Here is a 23,824-nt window from a genome sequence, read left to right on the forward strand (position 1 = left end):
ACATAAAATACTAATTGAATACCCGATTAAATATTAACCTAAATGTCAGATAATCGTTGAGGAATATATATTGTTTTATCAGTTATTTGCGCGATGCTGATTTCGATCATGTAGAAAATATCGAATCTTGTGTCAAGCTATGATTGTTCGTATAAAGTAAACAGCGCGATCAAACGTATTTTATTTAATCATTCATGTAAAAGATCGTGGATTGTTCCTGGATATTTATAAATGGCCATGCACTCATGCATTTCCGTTCTTTATATACTCGTTGGTTTTATCATAGGCATTAAATAACAGTCTGCGGTTTGGAACTGTGTTGTCATTTTGTGGATGCTGCTCTATCCTGGTACGTTCGAATGGATATTCTACGCGATTCGACGAATGTCAACGCACCACTCGTCGACGACATACCACCAGACTGCGCGTTACAAACGCGTCAACATTCTTCGGACGACGCGCTTCCAAGTAAACAAAGTTTTTCTTAAAAAATAATCATTTCTTGAGGCCTATTTCTAAAGCCAAGAATATTATCTGCTTTATATAGTCCTAAACTATTGTTGTTTAGGCCTACGGTTTTAATTGTAACTATTTAATTTGTCGTTTGTCGGATAATACTAGAATATGCCGAGGAAATTCAAAGGTTTGTGTACTTAACCATTATATTAAACCAGCATGTCTGCTAAAGTTGTAGGAAGTATTTTATTTAATTTATTTGTAACGTTTATTTGTATTGCAATTGAACGCATTCCAAAGCAGTATTCAATAGTGTAAATCTTATCTTCAATCAAAGCACTATTGGGATGGTTGAATAATTTGTCTAGGCCCTTCTAGCCTAGCCTAGTAGGTAGGCCTAGGCTAGGACCTAGACTAGGGTACGGTACTTAGAAATAGGCTAGGTTAAAAAGTACGATAGCTACAATTAGCCAACAGTGGACCTTAATTAAATTATTAAGATAAACTTGTATAGGCCTACATCTTAATTGCCTATAGAGTCTAGCCTAGTGCAGTATGCCTCATTATGCATAGGCCTATGCCTAGCCTAGTGTATACCTAGATTTAGGTAGGTCTACATTTTCAACTTTCATGTCATATGCTAAATGTTGATATTGTACTTTACTAGGCCTACATTTCCTTATAGGCCTAGGCCTAGTATCTTAAGATTGTAATACTGAGTAGCATTTAAAAACACTAAAACCTAACATTACTTTGCGTTCATTCATAGTTATATGCATATGCCTTGGCCGAGGTGGTCTACCTAATATCTAAACAAATAATGCCTAATGATATATTTAACTAAATATTTGACAAACATTCAAATAATTCTTTGTAGAAAGATTATTATATTATGTTTAATGAAAGTTACTGAGCCTTGAACAACTTGGTTATCGATATAGGTATCTCATTATTCGTTTAACCTATGATAGAATTTAATGTAATTCTCCGTATAGGCCTAGGTCTATTTGTTATAGAAATATTACCCTTTACATCAAAAACTTAAGAGAGAGTGAGGTTTCACTCTTGTATAAGGCCTGAATAGAAGAAATTTGAGAGTTTAAAATTAAATAAATTTAAAAAAATATATTTTATACCGTATTTTTATCATGCTTCATCTCACCATTTTATACAATACTACAATTTTGACTAATTTATTATATCTTAATGTATTGTATTCCTTGTTCTTTGTTTACACGAGGCTTTAGAGAATAAACAAGTAAGTAGGTCGGCCCTATTTATTTGAACTATTTCAGCCTGGAGAAACTTTAAGGAACTAATTAGGCACACGTAAGTGGCACTAGGCCTATAAGCGTGTAAAGCTCTGTCTACACTATCGAAGTAGGCCTAGTTTGAAAAAAAAATGTGATGTGCCCATATATGGCAGTGAAATGACGTAATCGTGTATATATACAGTATGGGCAAATCATTTTTGTTGCCACATAAAGTTTGATAGTGCTTCACAAAGCACAGAACTTTATCTTCAAGATGTACATTTCGATTTTTGTCACGCCTGTAGGCTAAAGCTACAGGCAATTTAACTACTGTACTATTAACCAGTGTATAGTTCAGTTGTGATCTTGTTAATCCATTCCACTTGCGTAGTGTCTGTACAGTCACATTAGTATCATTTTGTGGTGTTAATTACGACTTAATTCATACGTTAATTTCGATTTAACCATTTTAATGCGTGCGTGTCTATTTAATATCAGTTAATTGATTGAAATTTAAAATGCATTAAATATTAGCAGTTGTGACCCGTTATTCCAATTTATTTTTAAAAATACATTTTATTTAAATATGTAAGACTTTCAAAACAAATATTTCAAGTCGATTTTAGACACAAATTCAATAGATATCTGTGACCTTCTATTCCATTTTTAACAATTCTTGTTTTATTAATTAAAAAGTATTTTCGTGCCGATTTCTTGTTCGTAAATTTGGATTGGATTTTTTTAGTTTTTGTTTTTTGGCTTGTCCTCGATCATAAAATATTTCAGTTTGTTATTAATTCATTGTGTGCATTAGCCAAGAATATAGGACTTAAAATGGTTTGATAAGCAAAAAGAATCTTAACACCGTTTTAGTGCTTAAAGAAGAAAATGAATACAAAAGACAGTATAGACAGAAGATCGATGGGATCAGAAAAGTATTCCAGTTGCTTATATCTAGAATCAATTTCATTTTAAAAAGACATTATTATTATTTAGTATAATATCTTGCTGCGCTTACATTAAGGTCGATTTGGTCAGCAAAACTGGCGAATGAACAAAAGTACGGTAGTCATTCCATTGTTGTTGCTTATCAGACTAAATACTGTAATGTAAAACTACAATTCTCTAAAGCTCCGTTTTTATTCAAATACGTATAGACATACTTTTATAGATCTTAGGCCTTGCTTTTATAGTAACACCAATTGGATCAGCAATTGTTTAGTGAGTATATAAAGCTGCTTTCGGTGCATCGTTTTCTTTATCGGGCAAGGATTTCTATAGTGTCCAAGGATATTTCAACTATCATATAAATTTGTTTGGATTCATTTTTCCGTACCAAATTATGAATAATAATGAATAATTGAAAATACAATAATGTATCGTAATATTTAAAAACATTTAAAATTGCTGATTTCCTGTTTGTTTTGTTTTTTTAAAATTTAAAACTGACAGCATTGTCGGAAATGATCAATATCTATTTTCTAAAGATAAATCACAATGTCATAGTTCAAGTATACGGTCCAACGTTATTGTCATAGTTATATAGAGTTATCGAAACCGTGTATCATCATTATCTTGTTGTTGTTCTATTTCTTTGTATTCTACCAATATACAGTATTTGAAAAGAATCGTACTATGGTAGGCCTATCAGTGAGTTTAACATGTCCTAAAACAACATCCTAAGTATTTGAGAATTAATATGTGAAGATATGATCTAATGATCTAACGACCAATAACGGTAAATATACAGGTGTTGCCTTGGAGTTATGCCATTATGCACGTAATATGCAAATGAGTAAACGATGGTTTATGATGTTCCACTGGTTTGTGGTTTGTGGTGTTATTGGAATTATGTTGTCCACACACGTAGTATCTATTTTTAAAGTATCAGGTATTTTCGCTAATTTTCTGCAAACCACATTGTAGACAGTGCCCTTGGTTTCAACAAACTTATTTTTTTTAATGAGAATCCATATTATATGTCTAAGCAAGAGAAAATGTCTAGTTTATATACGTAAATCTAGATTCGAATCTGTCGTTGATAATTTGTTTTGATTGAAAATGCTAAATGATATTAAAATGCTGAATTGATTTGGGTAAGTATATATGAATTTTATTTCTTTAATTAAAATGATGCAAGAGAAAATGTAGGCCTAGATAAGTGCAAGTGCTAATACGAAACGTTACTTTTTGATATGGACATTGTTTTGAGGTAAGATAATTGCTAGGTAATTTTGAGGCTTTATAATTTTGCGTCCGTGCAAATTAAACATTCGTAAGTAAACCTAATTTATACCCTTTTCACACCGCTATCAACAATGCGGAGTTGATCCGGAATGGGGAAATATTGGCCGGGTGTAAACAAACGTCGCATCGCTCAGAATACAGTACTAAATGACTCAATGCTAAAAACCTTTATGTATTGCAGGTGGAATCGCTGGAGAGTTGTCTGCTCAGCTCCCGGACCTAGTTATCGACGCTGCGTTCCGTCGGAAACAGATTCCTTATGTTGACGAGTTGGAAGGATGCCTCATGTTTCTTGATGTTTCAGGTAGGCCTAAATAAAAAATAATATTAATAATATATTTTTCCTTAAGTATTGGTTTAAACCTTCAGTCATTACAGTTTTTTTAAAATATTAGTTGACATGTAGACAACTATTCCTCCTATTAATTGAATTGAATGAGAGACGGAAAAGTTTCGTTTCTCCTGCAGTTGCATATTATGATTAAGGCAAACTACTAATGTTTTGCACTTATTAATGCACAATATTTATTAATAGTAATTACTGTAAAGACCGTTGAACTCTAATAATCGTATCTAGGCACGTGTAACAGTCGCGCTTCGGACCCCTGGCGTCGTGATTGGTCTGATACCTGCCGCAAAATTACGTTGTGTTCAAGTGGAAAACAAGTTTATCCAGGGAGAGCAACATGACTACGTCAATATTATAATGACGTCGTGCAAATTGAGTTTGTTGTATTTTATTTTAATTAATTAATTTAAAACATAGGATTTACTGCTTGCTGTGAGGAATACCAGAGAAGAAATCTTGGAGTGGATACACTGATGAAAACCCTGAACAACTACCTTGGAAGAATCGAAGACGTTGTATTAGACGCGGACGGCGATGTTGTGGAATTTGCTGGTAAGCCGTTTCAGCAACAGAATATTTAAAACAATTCACCGCACTCATAATATTTGGTTATTCAAAATACCTAACGCATAAGAATATGTCGATAAAACAACAGTACTGTACAAACAAATGCCAAATACACTTCCGCTTTTTTTTTGGACAATAATGTCCACAATACTTTAATACAACTTCCTTTTTTTTAATCAATATGTAAATTGAACAGATCATACCGCAAAAATCGATATACACTATTGATCAGAAAAATGTATTTAACATTTTAAGTTCGGACTACCATAACGATTTCACGTTTTTGGAGAACTGAATTTTCTGTTCCCGCTCAAAAACACAAGTCTGTACTCTCAAGTATTGCCGGACTACATATATAATTTACTGTTTTAGGCGATGCATTGCTTGTTTTGTGGCAAGCAACTACAGAAACTAAGAACAGCATTGTCGGAAAAGTAGTAAAATGCGCACATGAGATACATCGGAGATGTCATGACTGGAAGACAGAAGTTGGTGTAGTCCTAGGGGTAAAAGTTGGTAAGCAATAAAGAAAAATTAAATATTAAAAATACATATCATTGTCCAACCGATTTAGCAAGCTTTTGTTTTGAGAGGCCTAACACAACAATGGCTTGTGGAACAGGAAAAAAAAATTGCCAGAACTGCCCTCATACAGAAATATCTTTTTGATCTCTTAAATTACCAATCATCCCGAAACGAAATCACGCTATTAGCTGGTTCCGACTGGACTTTTCGGTTTTCCAACTGGGACTTTTAGGTACCGTGCAACTCAAGTTAGTTGTACAGGCTACAGTTCGAATTCGAATTGTGGGCTTACGTCCAAATCGGAACCATGCTAAACAGTAGATCTAAGTAGACCAGGTCAACTATCGTTGACTCCTCTTCTCCTCCTCTTTCAGCATATTCTTATAATCCCGATAAAACTGTTGTTTTCCACTATGTTCGTAATTTGCTATAACATTATTAGTAGGCCTGTTTTAAATTGTTAAAAATTCAAATTCTTTATTTATGGTGTCTTTTCCCAAGATTTTCTGAAATTCTTCACTCAAATTGAGATGGTGAATTCATATTAAAAATGATCATTTTAACGTTTTCCCTTGAAGCAATATCTTACGGTGCTGTTAGCATAACCTACGTTGGGAATCTTAAATCACAACATTTTGTCACCGGTGGAACTGCTGTCATTGAAGTGAACAAAGCAGAAAAGCATTGCCAGAAAGGGTACACCGTTTTAGCAAAATCTGCTTTCAAATTATGTCCATGGAAGGACCTCATTAGGTTTGAGTTACTTGACGAAGGTTCAGCTAGAGTGAAGCTAGTTAAGAAAGCATGGCTAACCAAGTACGAGGAAGAAGGTAGGCCTACTGACATTTTAAATATACAAATAATGAATAGTGAAATAGTACAATTAATTTAATTAAATAAGGTAAACAATAGAATTTCATTTTTCTCCGAATTAAATTATTTGTACCATTGTGACATATTTTGTAGTATTAATTTGGAATTATTGCATTGATTTTTTCCAAAATAGTTTATTGCATTCTGGTGGTCGTAGATGTTAGTAGAACTAACTTACACCATACTATCCCGATCAATATGTTTACGATTACATTGTTGTTTCAAGTCGAATCTTTACTATTTATACTCTCATCTTTATTTATACTAATCGTTATTTTCGTTGTTGACATTTATAGTCGCGAGTGTATATCATATAAAGTTTATTTAACAATTAACAAAAATAGAAACATGCGTAATTTTAAATATGTCAAGGTCGTAAATGGCATTAATGCCATTTTATGTGTATTATTTTATATTAGATAATTTGTTATGTCTTGAACTATTATTGTTTTTACACAGGTAGTCAAGAGAATGTGGAAAGTCCAAACAAGAAAAGGGTAAATAAATTACTTTAATTTTAACCATTCAAATAGAGTGTGAAATAACTGTAACTTCATTGAATGGGAAACAGTCTCAGCAACACATTTCATATTAAATTCAGGAAAAATTTAGTTGTTCTCAAAATCCCACGTTCTGATTTTCTATGTGGACTTTTTTACATAGACCTTATTAATATGTAAGACTTCTTTTTGTGTAGACTTTTTATGTTTACCTTTGTAGACGCTTTTTATGTAGACTTTCTTAATGTAAACTTGTTTTTTAGTAGATATCTTCTTATGTAGACTTTTTTGTACCGACTTTTTGTTAGCTGATTTTGAAAGTAGAATTTTTTTTGGAGATTATTTTATGTAAAATTTGTTTTTAAGTATATTTTTTTAAGTAGAATTTTTTTTATGCAGATTTTTTTTTGTATGTAGACTTTTTTATGTGTAGGCCTACTTTTTTTTATTTAACCTTTTTTTGTAGCCTTTTTTTATGTAGCCTTTTATGTATAATTTTATTTTAAGGTATACTTTTTGAGGTACTGTAGACCTTTCTAATAGACATTTGTTTAATGCAGATGTTTTTAATGCTATGGAGAATTTTTTTTTCCGAAATAAAAGATGAATGAATTAATGCATTTTTTTTATTTAGACTGAGTTTTGACAATATTATTTTTTTTATTGTTAACTTTTGTTAATATTTTGTCCTATTATTGTAGAAACAAAGCAACCGAGACTCAGGTTTATTTCGAAGGTCATGTAAGTGAAACAGTAATTTTAGTGAAATTGTTGACTGAGATTATGTTAGTTGGCCTATCTAGGGTTGTAAACAGGAGCTTCACCATTGATCCTATTTTTTCTGTCCAAAAAATAACCCTAAGTACCCGGACTCTTGTATTGGCCACGTTGTGTTTATGTTTACCGTAGGCCTAATAGTATAATAATAATAGACGTAATAATAGTTGTCTTATATTTCACCACGTCCATGAAATATTGTATTAAATAACTAGCAGGGTAACTTAGCACTTTTTTTGTGCACTTTGTGACAAAAGCACCAAATTTGGCACAAACCTTCTTTAGGGTATATCTAACAATCCTAGAAGGGGTGCCCAAAAATCGGAACAATTTAACGACGTCATTTGGACCACGCCCTTTTTTTAGTATTACGTAATTAGGTGAAAACTTAAATCTTCGTATATACATACCAAGTTTGGTATCAAATTAAAACTCATGACATGTACATTGCAATACACACATAAAAAATATATGATTTCTCTTCAGACGGAATATATAGGTCAAATAATGTAATTTTCTGTCATATTGAAGGGTATTTCAATCAAAACGTGCCAATATTGTGCTATGTTATGAACATTGTAGTTATAAGAACAACAACATTCATTTTTTGTAATAGTACTAATATATATTTATCCTGTACCAGTTACTTTCCTTTAACATAATATTAGGAACCACTGAAAAAAGGTATATAAAACATATACTGTATCAAACTTGGCTCAATAACCACTGGACTATTAGTAAACCGACAAAAGACCATTTGACTGACAATTATGGCGTTAGCATCCATAACAATACATGGAGGTGATTATCAACTTTACTTTTATGAAATTATTTATCTGGAAACAAATACTTATAATGGTACAGAGTTGTTAGATGACGAACAAGTTCCACGGCATGGGTAAAAAGACCTGCTGAACGGCACTTGCAGCCACACTTTATTCCCTACATGCCATGGATGCTTCAGGTAGTATTGTCCAGATTGGTGTCCATGTACTGCCGGTTTTAGTCCAACCAAAGTCTTCTGGTGATGGAGAATTCTGCTGTGGCTGTAGACTGGTGGTCCAAATGCTTGCTTGGTATATGGATCTGTTGGAATGCTGTAAAAGTGCATCCTTCAATAAACAATTTAAAGATTGGTGTTACCTTTTAATGAAAGAAAAACATGAACCTGATAATAAATTATTAAACGACAATTGACAATTATATGGAAGCTCCCCTTACCTGTGTAGGAGGAATGTTGTCAATTGACCGTGCCTTTCTTGAAAAAAGATCTTGTCTTAGCTCAGTAACACTTCTTAAAGTACTTGTCTTGTCGTATAGATGACATGTAAACTCCTCTAGCAACTGAAATTGAGATGAGTTGACTCCTAGAGATTTGAAAGGGTTATGTGCCATGAAAAGAAAGGCTTCTGTGACTGCTGGAAATGAGTTCCACGTCTCCCATGCAGAGTGTTTTGCTTTTCCGAAGAACTGGGATGTAGTATCGGACCCAGTAAATGCATGAAAAACTGGCAGCCCTCTTGACTTATCCTCTCCTAGGTTATGGCAGATGGTATTTATATTAAAATATTGGAAGTGCTTACCCATGCCAAATGCGACCCAGATACACGTACCAGGATAACAGGCTATTAGATTGCAGAAAATACCAATCAGGATAACAATGACATCAGCAGTATCAACTGTACGCACCAAAATAACCCTGCTGCCTTTCTTTAAGGCATCATCAATGTGAATGCACATCCTGGATTCGGCCTCTTCATGGTCGCAGATTGACATAGGTTGAGTAGATGTCAACATACAACAGACTCGCCTACAGGACATATATCAAGAATTACTTACTAATTTAATATGCCTTTTTAATTAATTATTGGTATGAAACTGTATAAGTAAATTAATCGTTTGGTTACAAACAAAATAAATTAGTATGTATCATAATAAAACTTACCTGATGTAATTATGTAAACTTCTTTGCAGTCAGAGTAACCATGTAGTTAAAAAGTTAAATAACTCCTCTTTATTTACTGGATCTTTCAGAAAGTCTGGAAAATTCCGTGGAATCTTTGTTTGTCCCCCAACTTTCCTCTTGACCCATTTTCGTCTTTTTTCTCCTGTAGACTGCTTAAGACTATCTGTTCTGTAAGTGTCCCACACTATATCAATTCTGTTACTATTCTGCAACTGCTGTCTGGTCCACGGTAGAAAGACCTGTCATACAAATGATACAAGAATAACGATCCGCATATAGAAGTGACCAATTATGTGGTGGTTAAACAATAGATACAATCCTGAATGCAAAGAAATGTACTCACCTTATCATCGTAGTCATGTAAATGCATGGTTGCTGGAAAGAGCATGGACAATAGCAGCTCCGTCAAACACCTTTACGTCAAAATATGTAGGAGGTTCAGGCTGGCCTTCAGTCTCCAAATGCTGTAGCAACTCAGACTCCTTAGTTGGTAGTCGAAGCTTTCCATTTACTGCCAAAGAGGGTGGCCATGGCTGGTTTTCATGCATGAAGAAGTCTTCCAAATCTTCATCACGAGATTGACTTGCAATATACAGTCGACTGAAAAGGCTGCAGTCACTTTTTAAACTCTTAACTTGTTGCTTTGTTTTGGACACTGATTTTGACCATGGTGCGTTGAACAACGGCAGCTTATTCTGTTTGATGGCTTGTTGAATTGCAACACTTCTGTCGAGAATAACTTCCTTGATATATTTTTTGGTACTGGGTAGTACCTACATCCTGAATTGTACGAACTGTCACTATTGCACTTTCATTGGCACAATCTCGAGCATCCAAGACCAGAAGTTCTGAACAATTATCGAGGAATGGGTTGCCTGCATTGCTCAGGGAACTGCAAGTGCCGTTAAGCAGGTCTTTCTTGCACTGGTCTTTGTTACCCATGCCGTGGAACTTGTTCGTCATCTAGCAACTCTGTACCATTATAAGTGTTTATTTCCAGATAAATAATTTCATAAAAGTAAAGTTGATAATCACCTCCATGTATTGTTTTGGATGCTAACGCCATAATTGTCAGTCAAATGGTCTTTTGTCTGTTTACTAAGTCCAGTGATTATTGAGCCAAGTTTGATACAGTATATGTTTTATATAATTTTTTTCAGTGGTTCCTAATATTATGTTAATGGAAAGACAGGACAGGATAAATATATATTAGTAGTTCTATTACAAAAATGAAGGTTGTTTTTCTTATAACTACAATGTTCATAACTGTAATAAATTACCATTCCCTAACATATAGAGTAACATAGTATTTACATGATCATTCTAGAATAAGATGTTTTGATTTAAACCATGTATAATTAATAAGAACAATCAAGAACATTCCAGAAGTGCTATTAATAGAAACTGTAATCATGTAATAATGAGAAGTATAAGGAATGATCTAGAAGGTTATGAACATATTGTATATAAGGGGAAGTATGACAATTGTAAGTGGGAGAAGGATTTTGATTGAAGCATTTATTTTGAAGAAGGTTGTTGGATTAGAGGTTGGATTAGAGGTTGGATGTTATATTGTAAAGTCATTGTGAAGCTGTTGTTTAAAGTGCTTACTGGATTGTTGAAAGTTGAAGTTGATTGAAATTAAAGCTTTGTTTTTGAGTTATTTTACAACTTTGTGGATTTTGTGTGTATACTTTTATGTCACAAGGGAGTTCCTAAAGTATTTTCAACCGCTCGGAAACATACGTACGAGGAGTTCGTGACATAATTTGGTGGCAGCGGTGTTCAGCCTAATTTGGTGGCAGCGGTGTTCAGCCTAATTTGGTGGCAGCGGTTATTTCGATCTACTGTTCGACTTAACTGTGTATTTATCTACGGTTGTGATATTTTGTGGTAGCAGTTTGATCTACTGTATTTTGCCATAGATTGGTGGCTGTTTTAGGATCAACTGTACTTCTATTGATATTTTGAGGAAGCGGTACTTACGATACGGTGATATTTTACGGAAGCCGCGGTGCTACGTTTTGTTTAATCGTAAGTACACAAACATTGTTTTAAGAACAGTACATTATTTATTTGGAACAGTAGACTTGTGAACGTCTCGGTAACTACGATTAACTAGTAACAAGACCCTCATCCAGATTTAAAATATGGCTGATAAACAATCAACAACAATATCCGGTAAAGTGTACAGCAGTACAGACTTTTTAGTGTTGTTAATGAAGCAACAAATACAACAACAGAGTCTTCTGATGCAGCAGATGATGGATAACCAAGAACGTTTACATCGGGAAGATATTGAAAGGAAAGAAGGTTTATGTCGGGAAGATATGACGGTCTGTAAGGACGGAATTTTATTTAGGCATGTTTTTACTAAACACCAGACAGAACCCATAGAGAAATTACTGGTTTTATATCATTGCAGTAATAGTGTTTTGAAATTTTCACATGATATTTCGTTGACAGAGTATTGTAAAGCCTCAAAGTATAAAACTAAATTTAAGGATTTTATGATTCCTATGTCAGTAATTGTTAGTGAACCATTCCGACAAATTGACATGAATATTGTTGGTTCATTATTAGTAATTATTAATGATTATGTTGTATGTTATTATGGCGTATTTAAGTTTTATAGAATAGGAGTGGGTTAACTTTTGCCACTTTCGTGTATACTTGCCCTTCAAAACTCCAAGAAAGAGTTTTGAGCTCAGAAAGAGGGGGGAGTGTAATAAATTACCATTCCCTAACATATAGAGTAACATAGTATTTACATGATCATTCTAGAATAAGATGTTTTGATTTAAACCATGTATAATTAATAAGAACAATCAAGAACATTCCAGAAGTGCTATTAATAGAAACTGTAATCATGTAATAATGAGAAGTATAAGGAATGATCTAGAAGGTTATGAACATATTGTATATAAGGGGAAGTATGACAATTGTAAGTGGGAGAAGGATTTTGATTGAAGCATTTATTTTGAAGAAGGTTGTTGGATTAGAGGTTGGATTAGAGGTTGGATGTTATATTGTAAAGTCATTGTGAAGCTGTTGTTTAAAGTGCTTACTGGATTGTTGAAAGTTGAAGTTGATTGAAATTAAAGCTTTGTTTTTGAGTTATTTTACAACTTTGTGGATTTTGTGTGTATACTTTTATGTCACAAGGGAGTTCCTAAAGTATTTTCAACCGCTCGGAAACATACGTACGAGGAGTTCGTGACAATAACATAGCCCAATATTGGCGCGTTTTGATTTAAATCCCCTTCAATATGACAGAAAATGACATTATTTGACCTTATATATTCCGTCTGAAGAGAAATCATATATTTTTTATGTGTGTATTGCAATGTACATGTCATGAGTTTTAATTTGATACCAAACTTGGTATGTATATACGAAGATTTAAGTTTTCACCTAATTACGTAATACTAAAAAAAGGGCGTGGTCCAAATGACGTCGTTAAATTGTTCCGATTTTTGGGCACCCCTTCTAGGATTGTTAGATATACCCTAAAGAAGGTTTGTGCCAAATTTGGTGCTTTTGTCACAAAATGCACAATCTTCATAAAAAATGGAAGTTAGCAACCCTGCTAAACGCAAAGGAACCAATTTAACCGCTCCGTTTGCCTGACAAGCACTTTAAAACTCCGAAATTAGTGTTGACTCTGGTCCGATATGGTTTGCTTTGGCTGGATTTTTTAAATGTTTTCGTAATTAATATTTATGCAATTTTGTTCACAGCTTATAAGAATAAGTTACGACCATTTATCGCACCTCCTGTTATACAAAAGGTAGAGTTACTTTAAAATAGTTTGTTTCACACAGCATAAGAACGCACATTCTGTACTGCGTGTGTGTGTGTCTATCTATCTATACTAAGTGTATTTAGACAAAATAAAAGAACAACCTACCAATTTGTTTGTTCACATACAGTACAGCGGTGGGTATTCAATTCGATATTGTGATAAACAAGTCAAGAATTTTGTATTACACTTGTTTTTAGTTTGACTATTCACCTGATTACTACTTGCCTGTTTTTCTTCCTGTCTTTATTTTTCTAATCAGTATGGGGTCTTATTTTGATTATTATTATTGCGATATGTAAACATAGAATAAAGCACACAACTTTATAAGATTCTAAAATTTCACTGATTACTGATAAATAATAACCTCTACAATGTCGATACAATGGCAAAAATGTAATACAATTTACAAATTAGTTATATATATATATTTTTTTTTATTGTCCAAAACCTTAAAATCACATTGAATGCACAATAAGGACGATAGCGGCGATTTTCAAAACAAAATAAATCCAAAATGTTTCATGCTAGAACTATAAGATAACCATTTATGCTGTCTTTTATGAAAATAATATTTTCACAATGACGTCATGAAATTTACTAGAATCAAAAATATCGTGACGATAAAACGAATTTTATTTTCTTATTGGTCATGACATCATATGATTTTAAATAAGTAATATCAAACAAACAAACTTCATTTGATCAGATTTTACAAATATTATTTTCATCAGTATAAATGGTTATCATAGTTCTACAATGAAAAATGTTCTAATTTATTTTGTTTTATGCAGGAAAAAAGTATATTTATCGATTTATCGATTTATCGTTGATCGTTAGCATCCTAGGATGTAGCTAAAGAGGAAGTTCTTTTAACATATAACATGAGCTGTACCAAAGATAAAATGGACACCGAAATCCAATTAAGTTTCTAAGTATAATATGTTCATTTTAACAGATTGAGGATGACCAACCACTCGACTATCTTTGTGAGATGAGAGAGGTGACAATTGTCTTCATCAATCTGGTTCTCCAGACGGGTGATCACACGAGCTGCCTTCAGGAGCTTTACAATACTATCGGGGCGTCAGTGTTGCAATTTCAAGGTACGGTCTGCAGCCTTTTACTATACGTACAGTACAAGCCAGTCTTGTTTAGACATTTGTGACAGAGTATTTGTATATAAAACTGAAGGCATTACATCTTGCTATTTCCCAATCTCAATAATGAAAGATGTGTTTACAGGATGAAGACGAAATTCCGGGCTACATACCTCGATTGGACAATGTGCGGTTCGCTTTTTGAGTTTCTTTCAAATCACGTGATTATATAATATATACAGATATCGTCTTAAGTGTTTCGAGATGGTAGACAACGGACTAATGTTCGCGAATGTCAATTTCAATTAGGCTTCATTTGAATGATGGTCAAAACTGAGCCAAGACTGTTTAAAGCACCTGGCTGGTCATATCATTGACCATTGGCTTCTTTCGTCCAGTACCCAACTTGACCGAGAGGCGTAAGCCAATACGTCTAAGACAGATACTAGATGCATAGACTGACAATCGATAAGAGTCAGCAGTGCTGATTTCAAATGCCTAGGAGACCCCAGCTCCATAATACAGCACCCGGGCCCAACGTTGCTTAACGTCGGTAATCTGACGAGAACCGATGTTTCAACGTGGTAAGGCCGGGAGTGAATAACCTTATACTACAGCCAATTAAGATCTATTTACCTTTACTTTACAGTTTCATTTAATAATTCATGTTTGCCTTGTTTAGGTATGATCAACAAGATATTTGAATTTGACAAAGGCACTAGTTTTCTGATAATATTCGGGTTACCTGGTTTTAAGCACGAAAACGAGATTGGCCACGCACTTCAGTGTTCCAGTAAAATTCAACAATCTCTTAAAATAATGTCGACAATCAAGTAAGACATTTTTTATTCTGTTTGAAGTAATTTTAACATTATTACATTCTTTGTCCTTTTGGTTGACATTTTCAACTCTAGATTTAAATGTGACTTTCTGTTTCCACTTCTTCTTAGACAAGTATCAATTGGAGTCACCACAGGGAAGGTTTTCTGCGGCGTAGTAGGTCATCCATCAAGACATGAATATACGGGTAAGTTTGTACGTGACAGTATAAAGTCTTTAACGTCTGGTTTCAACAGGGCGAATTCATTTGTGCAATAATCTAGTGTTTCAGTACTCTTTTATTTCCACTAAAAAAAGTGATGTCATTCTATCGCGTGTGTCTGCTAGGCTGTTCGGTCGCATGAGCCCAGATTATATGTTCTCAACGCCAACATTAGAAGCTGTTCATTTCAGAAGAGAAAAACCCAAGAAACTAGAATTCGTCACCGAAAGATATTTGGAAATACGAATGCGCACACAGCTTATAGAAGAGTACCGCCGGTTTATGTTCTATTATCAGTAACATACGTGTACGTTTTCACCACAGTGAATCATAATACAAACACACACATTTGAGATATTCTAATTATATGTTTTGTTTGCAGTAATTGGACCAAGAGTTAACATGGCAGCTCGTCTGATGATGAACTACCCCAGTAAGTTGTCCTGTGATGAGTCAACTTGCACACGATCTAAAATTCAAATGAGCCACTTCGAAGATCTTCCAGCAGTTACTTTAAAAGGAATGGAAAATCCTGGCAAGATTTTCGAATTTCACGAAGTTGCAAAGTTAGTGGTTACTGTAATATTGCAATATAAGGTAGTTAGAAAGTAGCATAAAAAGATTTGTGTATACAAAAAGTAGCCTACGCTAGTATGAGAGTAAAATAAAGAGGGCCCACAGTCTCTCCGCTTCACGTTGTGAAGTTAGTCGTAGTATTCAGTAAATGTCATGTATTTGGCTATAAATAACACTGCACCATATCGGTTTATTCGGAGCTTTCTTTGCTTTTCTATAGAGATGAAGATACAGGCATTACAGCAACAGAACACCCATTATTAGGTAAGTTTAAGGTATAATTAAAACACCTATCGTGATTATGATTGATGCTAACTATATGTTACTTAACTGCTAAGCTATGTTACTACTGAAGAACTATGTTACTACGGATAAACGATGTTACTACTGATAAACTATGTTTCTACTGATAAACTATGTTACTGCTGATAAACATGTTACTGCTGATAAACATGTTACTGCTGATAAACTTGTTACTGCTGATAAACTATGTTACTACAGATAAACTATGTTTCTACTGCTAAACTACATGTTTCTACTGCTAAACTACATGTTTCTACTGCTAAACTACATATTCCTACTGCTAAACTACATATTCCTACTGCTAAACTACATGTTTCTACTGCTAAACTACATGTTTCTACTGCTAAACTACATGTTTCTACTGCTAAACTACATGTTTCTACTGCTAAACTACATGTTTCTACTGCTAAACTACATGTTTCTACTGCTAAACTACATGTTTCTACTGCTAAACTACATGTTTCTACTGCTAAACTACATGTTTCTACTGCTAAACTACATGTTTCTACTGCTAAACTACATGTTTCTACTGCTAAACTATTTTACTAACTGCTAAACTACATGTTTCTACCTGCTAAACTACATGTTTCTACTGCTAAACTACATGTTTCTACCTGCTAAACTACATGTTTCTACTGCTAAACTACATGTTTCTACCTGCTAAACTACATGTTTCTACTGCTAAACTACATGTTTCTACTGCTAAACTACATGTTTCTACTGCTAAACTACATGTTTCTACTGCTAAACTACATGTTTCTACTGCTAAACTACATGTTTCTACTGCTAAACTACATGTTTCTACTGCTAAACTACATGTTTCTATTGCTAAACTACATGTTTCTACTGCTAAACTATTTTACTAACTGCTAAACTGTTTTACTAACTGCTAAACTGTGTTATTAACTGCTAAACTGTGTTACTAACTGCTAAACTATGTTACTTTACGGCTAAATTAGGTTTCTACTGCTAAACTATCTTTCTATCTTGTGTATAGTGTACAATAGTAAACTGAAACTATATTTTTTACTTACATAGGATATAAAACTGAAGTTGAAGAATGTATTTGTGCAATAAGTGATACAATGAACAGTACTGAGCATGTCCGATTTGTTATCGTGAAGGGGGAGCCAGGGTTTGGTAAATCCCGAGTTTTACTAACATTGGCCGATGAAGCAAGAAAAGCCAATATCAGGTTAGTTGTGTAATTTGTGACTCTTCTTTCGGTATGGGCTTTTTTATATTGTTTTATAAAGTTACAGTGTTTATAGTATTCATTGATTGGCAAATTATGTTAAGAAACTAAAATTTGCTTTTTGTTACCGGTTTTAATTCTTACTACGGACTGATTGACTGACCGGGAGTTAGTTAGTCTAGTCTTCACTAGAAGATTGGCATGTAAAGTTTGCCGGTGTTGACCAAAGACTTGTTTGCTAAAACTCAGTGTATCAAATCATTAAGTGCTTTGCAGTCATGTGATCCTATAATAACAACTTCCAGTAACTAGTCTAGACATGGAATCTCAAACTTCTCCAGAGGCAAACAACAGTTTGGTAAAGCGTAATAATGTCTATATTGGTACACTTTTCTTTCCAAATGTGTTAGTGTTCTCCAGTTGACAAACTTTGACAAACTACAGAAACTAAGTTTGCCAAACTTTTACAAACCACAGAAAATATGTTTGCAGTAGTACAATACACTAGTAAACTTTAGTTTGCAAAGAAGTTTCTAGGGTAGACTAGGCTGAACTGCCAGGTGACAATTCGCAAACAATTTCTTTTGACATGATAGAAACACGTTGTTTATCTTTTCAAACAGAGTAATTAATCATTCTGCGAACCTCAGTCATGCTTGTACACCTTACTACACGGCATCGTATATTGTAAAGAGTATTCTGGAGCTCGGAAAAGTTGGAAGTCCGGAAGAAAAAGAGAAGTATCTACAAGAAAAATTCAAATCTTCTGACATCATAAAGTTTCTGGGCTTATTGAATAATTTGATCGGTGTCCAGGTAAACAATAACCTCTCATACCAGCAAGCGGTCGAAATGAAAAGAAAAAAGACAAGAAATTCCAATTATTTCTTCTTTTTTGTTTTCGAAAAGTCCTACACTGAATACCGAATAAACAAATTGTAAAAATTGGTTGGGTAGAATTTTAGAGTTTTTCATTTACATTTGAAATGAACGGATTTTCTTCTTTTCGATTTGTTTCATTTTTACAAAATGTTATTAATTTTTTGTTTTGGTCCTTTTGTTATTGTTTTAAAGTGTAGTCCTTAGAAAAAGTGTAAAGCATCTTATTGACAAAAGAAATGGCGAATTCCTCATATACCAATATTGTTATTATTTTCAATTTTGTTTACCAGCTTCCGTGTGATGAAACTGTAGGAAACATGAGCACAGGGGACCGAACTAAAGCTATGCATCGGTTGTTAGGAAGGATCGTTGCAGAGGTAGGCACACTTTTGTTTGTATTTGACAGACTTCTTTTATATAGTTGCTATAATATGGTAGTGTAATAAAGAAAAAATAGTGGTGCTTAATTTAAGCCAACCTGAGACAGTATCGTGCCCGAATACCAGAAGTTGGGACTCCTCATACAGTATTTAAAGCTAAAACATTCATTGTTTAATATGTTTGTTTATTTGTTTTTTAGACGCAAGGAGACTACGAAGGTACAGTAGTGACAATCGATGATGCCCACCAGATTGACAAAGACTCGTGGCAGCTTCTGTCAAACTTCGCTATTCGTTCATGCGTGATCATTATGGCGGTCGGTCCAATCGGAGATGAGGACCAAAGCGCAGATATTGCCCGCAAAGTTATGAAAAGCCAAAATACGTATATAGTGACGTTGAAGGGTCTTCAGTCTGATACTCTAGAACCTTTGATATGTCAGTGTTTGGACGTCAATGAAATTCCACAAGATCTTGTCAAGTATGACATAATAAGTATTGCATCTTTGTGTAGTCCATTTCTCCCTTTCGCTTACTTGATTCTCCCGAAAATGTAATTCTAGCTCGGCTTTCTTGTATATTTCTTATTAGTTCCCACTCACATAGGTCGTTTTATTGCCTAACAATCACTGTCTAGCAAAATAACAAAATTAAATGTTGTGATATTTATCCGATTTTGGGCTTTTTTTCAAGTCGTCATTTTTGAATATTTGAAACGACATGATTGGAACTAACAAATTACTAACAAATTACTAATGTACTAAACTAAACTATTGTAATTTTGACAATTTTCATAGTTTATTGCGTTCAAATATGAAAGGAAAGATAAATCCAAGTTGGGTAAAACAATGTGTACTGAGTCTTCTGCACACTGACCAACTACAGCTAACGGAACAAGAGGACGGAAACAAAGTCTGCATTGTGGCCAAAGGTGTCAAACTTCGTGAACTAGAAATACCAGAGTCTCTTAGAGGTAAGCTTTGCTATACTCTTTGTGTTCTGCATTGTTATGTGTTTGTTTCTTCCTAACTTTAAATAATCTCTAAATCTCTCACTATACTACAGATTTGTTTTTCGTACACGAAAAAACTACTATTAAACGACCGCCGAACCACATGTAATTAACTAATATTGCTCAGTCGAATCTGGCTTAATCCTTTAAAGAATGCGTTCTTTTCTTTTTCTTTACACACAGGCTGTTTGATAGCTTTGATAGATCGTCTACCAGTGACGGAGAGAACCATGGTGAAACTAGCATCCGTCATAGGTACAACTTTCTCAGCGGACACACTCGGTCACCTTCTACAAAATTTAACAACCAGCAAAGTTCAGCAGACTATTGGCAACCTCTTGTCTTCTGGCGTATTTGTCTTTCGAGCAATGATGCTGAGATTTGAGTCGACGAGTCTGCAGGAGACAGCCTACTCGCTGCTTATTGACAAACAGCGACGAAAGCTTCATGAAACCTATGCCAGCTACCTGGAATCGCAATATTTCGAGCAGTCCACAGTACGAACAAGTAAGTTCAATGGTCACAACTAAACAACTATACTCTTTATGTGTCAAGAAATTGAAGTGACAAAGACATCTCAATGTCCTCGCATGCACACAATGAATTAGCATGGCGTTATTACAACTGTAGTTCATCGGTTGTCTCAAATCGAAGGATCCGTATAATCACACAAAATTTAATACAATAACAACCTAATTTTGTTTTAGGGAGAAGTTTATTCAAGAAAAAAACAGCATCGCCAACAACTGAAAACAGGTAGGCCTATGTACTTTAACATTTAAACGGTATCGAAGTCATCGCCATTAGACACTGTCAAAACTCCACATTTTATCAGAATTATCTAGGCCTATTTATATTAATTTTTATACTTAATTTTTCCAGAAATGTGACGTATGATGTACGTACGCTGCAGTCAATCTTCCCTCAGTTGATCACTCACTGGCGCAAAGCAAATAATACGGCTAAAGCATTGGAATACTTGATCAAAGCTGCCGACTCGGCCGTTGCTGTTAATAATATGATGCAGGTAAGATTATTGTAAATTAATTGTCTTAATTTAGTGATGAGGGAGTTTTCAATTTTCGGCGACCACTAGGACTTTTGTTTGTTTTTTTCTTACTAAAGTATATTTAGGCCTATTTTCATTTCCTAACAAATTTATTTTCTAACATATTCAGTTCTACATTCATTTTCATATTGATTCTTAACATATTCATTTCATATTCATTTAACATATTAACTATTATAGGACTTATTACATCATTGTTGCAAGTCTTGTAAAACCGCTTTCGATTTTGCGCGACGACCGTAAACCACAAAAAGGTTCCACTGCGCATGTATGTAATAACAGAATCCAAATTCGTCACCTAGACATAGATTCGATGACATTTTGTTTTGTTCTTTTCGAGTGTATTTGTTTGAAAACTTTGGAATAGTTGCCGGTACTTGAAAGCGTATTCTGTGTTCTTTTAGGCAATATCGTATATACTTCAAGCAAAGGAACTTGACCCGCCGCCGTCGCTTCAAGATGAAATCGACCAAATAGCGGCAAGGGTATGTATGGTACCAACAAAATAAATAATGTCAAACAATATAACTTAAGCTCTGTCTACACTATCAAACTTTATGTGAAAAAAAAAATGTCCATATATGGACATGATGATGTCATATCACTACCATATTTCAACATATCACTACCATTATTTGAGCACTTTTTGTCAAACTAGTTTGATAGTAAAATATTTAGTAACAGTTTATTGGTGAAAACCATAGTTCTTGATAGTACAGTAGTAAGTTGCATATTCAAAGTAATAGTTTAGCAAAACAAATATATTTTGGTTTATTTAATCACTACGTAAATAGGCAACAATGAGCTTATTCTCGACGCGAAAAAGAAGATTTGATGTCAAAGTTCAGACAGCTAAATGGAAAGTTTCGGCCAAAAAGAAGTTAGATGAGAACAAAGTCGAAGAAGTGATGGAGAAGATCCAGGCAAAGCCACCTAAAGGCAATTGGCGGCGTACAAAGGAAGCGCCAACAAACATTTACCAGGCTATAGGAATAGTACCGACCACTACCATTTTTTTGACAATGTATCTGATATGTTTGTATATTTACTTTTCCAGAGTTATGTAAAAAATAATGTTTTATGGTTTAATATAGAAATGAAGAGATGTATCCGAACTTATTATTGTTATTTAAAGGTAATATTTATTTATTAAATAACTGTATTGCTAGTAGATTTTAATTAAAAAAATATTAAATATCATGTATTATTAAATGAATTCCTCATTCTTGTGCAATACTTTATTCCACTTGCAAAGATATGTACATTTAGCATAAATATGTAAATTATCTTAGATTATATTGTATATTGATTATTATATTATACAAATGTCGGCAATAAATACTCAATAATTTTGAAATTCACATTTTTTTTCAGATTTTTTCCTTTTTAATACTGTAGTATTAATGTGCAGTTTAAAATTGTTTTGCCGACTTTGCGCAAACAGTGCTTTTCTAGGCGTACATTCAGTTTAAATTGTAAGCTCTACTAAATTTGTATATTTCGTTTCTTCTCCAGTCACCGTATATATCCTTATCCACGATCCGCGAAAATTGTTCGGTTTTGACGATTACGACCGGAATCAAGAGGGGTTTAAAACCTATTATCGTTGTTTTATTTTCGTTCTAATTTTAGTTCTAATAATGGGTTTGCCCAATGTAAACGGACACTATATTTCTATTGCGCTTAAAATTCGGAAAAAAAAACACAATGCGATATATTCTGAAATGATTTAATACATCTTATTATGAATTATTCTGTTTGCAAATAAAATATGCATTTATACATTAAGTTTTTGCGAGTAGAAAAAGATAGGTACTAAAAAGTAGGTCTACAATAATTACTATGAAGAAAAGTCATATGAAATTTAGTAGTTACCAAATTAATAAAGTATAAACATAGTTTATTAGTTGAATACCGATACCCTCGCAATAATTTTTTATAAGAGACAGTAGATATTTAAAGATACATTTAGTCCAATTTTTAGGAAAGGATTTTACTAGTAAAACATTATTTAATAAACCAAGGAAGTATGTTTATATAGCAATGTGGTAGAAAATCCATAGACCGTTTCAGAACCCAAGTTTCCTTTAAATAATATGGTGTCCCCCTAAATAGAGGTTGGCTGTAGTGTTAAATCACATTGCCTTCGTTCATGCCTACGTGTCTCCTTAATAGGGGTGTCCCTTAATTGGGGTCTCCTAAATGGGTGTGTCTCCTTAATAGAGGTCTCCTAAATGGGTGTGTCTCCTTAATAGAGGTCTCCTAAATGGGTGTGTCCCCTTAATAGAGGTCTCCTAAATGGGTGTGCCTTAATAGGATACTGTATAGAACAAAATATGTCAATCTTAGATTTTAGTTACATACAACTTCTATATAATGTTCAATAAAACATTGATATGCAGTATAATGAATTACTGTTTTTTAATTTATGGTAGTGAATTAATAATGTATGTAAATAAATAAAAAATTAAATATATGTACAAATTATGAAAAATATAATAGTACATAAATTCTAACTAAAAATTAGCTTAAAATATTTAAATAATCAACTTTGTATTAAGTAATGTTTCTTTTATATTGGTCCATGTACCAAATAATAACATTTACAGTAGAACCGCTATTAAGTGGAAGGTTTCAGGACCAACAAAGTGTCCCCTTAATAGGAGTACCCCTAAGGGGTTGGCCATAATTAAAAGAAAGAGGAATACAAGTTTTACATTAAGTGGAAGGTTTCAGGACCAACAAAGTGTCCCCTTAATAGGAGTACCCCTTGAATAGGGCTTGGCCATAATTAAAAGAAAGAGGAATACAAGTTTTACATTAAGTGGAAGGTTTCAGGACCAACAAAGTGTCCCCTTAATAGGAGTACCCCTTGAATAGGGCTTGGCCATAATTAAAAGAAAGAGGAATACAAGTTTTACATTAAGTGGAAGGTTTCAGGACCAACAAA

At 33.7% G+C, this 23,824-nt stretch overlaps 1 protein-coding gene across 2 annotated transcripts; it reads left to right on the forward strand.

The window, feature by feature from the left end:
• Positions 1 to 509: 509 nt before the first annotated feature.
• On the forward strand, positions 510 to 23,269 carry LOC140049938 (adenylate cyclase type 10-like). Of its 2 annotated transcripts, none has more exons than XM_072094889.1 (23): positions 510 to 643; positions 4,138 to 4,260; positions 4,723 to 4,857; positions 5,245 to 5,388; positions 5,976 to 6,227; positions 6,730 to 6,767; positions 7,472 to 7,511; positions 13,254 to 13,303; positions 14,274 to 14,421; positions 15,098 to 15,248; positions 15,366 to 15,442; positions 15,840 to 16,023; positions 16,254 to 16,297; positions 17,375 to 17,531; positions 18,155 to 18,347; positions 18,704 to 18,790; positions 18,994 to 19,274; positions 19,591 to 19,766; positions 19,989 to 20,312; positions 20,513 to 20,561; positions 20,688 to 20,832; positions 21,279 to 21,359; positions 21,669 to 23,269. In XM_072094889.1, the coding sequence occupies exons 1-23, from the start codon at positions 625 to 627 to the stop codon at positions 21,939 to 21,941; spliced, it is 3,171 nt and encodes a 1,056-aa protein (XP_071950990.1). In that variant the 5' UTR covers positions 510 to 624; the 3' UTR covers positions 21,942 to 23,269. The 2 variants fall into 2 exon arrangements, with proteins under 2 accessions (XP_071950990.1, XP_071950991.1); XM_072094890.1 differs by lacking the exon at positions 510 to 643 and adding an exon at positions 3,689 to 3,805.
• Positions 23,270 to 23,824: the final 555 nt, after the last annotated feature.

Source organism: Antedon mediterranea, chromosome 5 (assembly GCF_964355755.1).
Source record: "Antedon mediterranea chromosome 5, ecAntMedi1.1, whole genome shotgun sequence".
In the NCBI taxonomy this organism is placed as follows: Eukaryota; Metazoa; Echinodermata; class Crinoidea; order Comatulida; family Antedonidae; genus Antedon; species Antedon mediterranea.

Coding starts and splice junctions, on each gene's coding strand:
- LOC140049938 (XM_072094889.1), top strand. Junction 13,304..14,273: donor CACCTCCTGTTATACAAAAG/GTAGAGTTACTT, acceptor TCATTTTAACAG/ATTGAGGATGACCAACCACT. Junction 16,024..16,253: donor GAATTTCACGAAGTTGCAAA/GTTAGTGGTTAC, acceptor GCTTTTCTATAG/AGATGAAGATACAGGCATTA.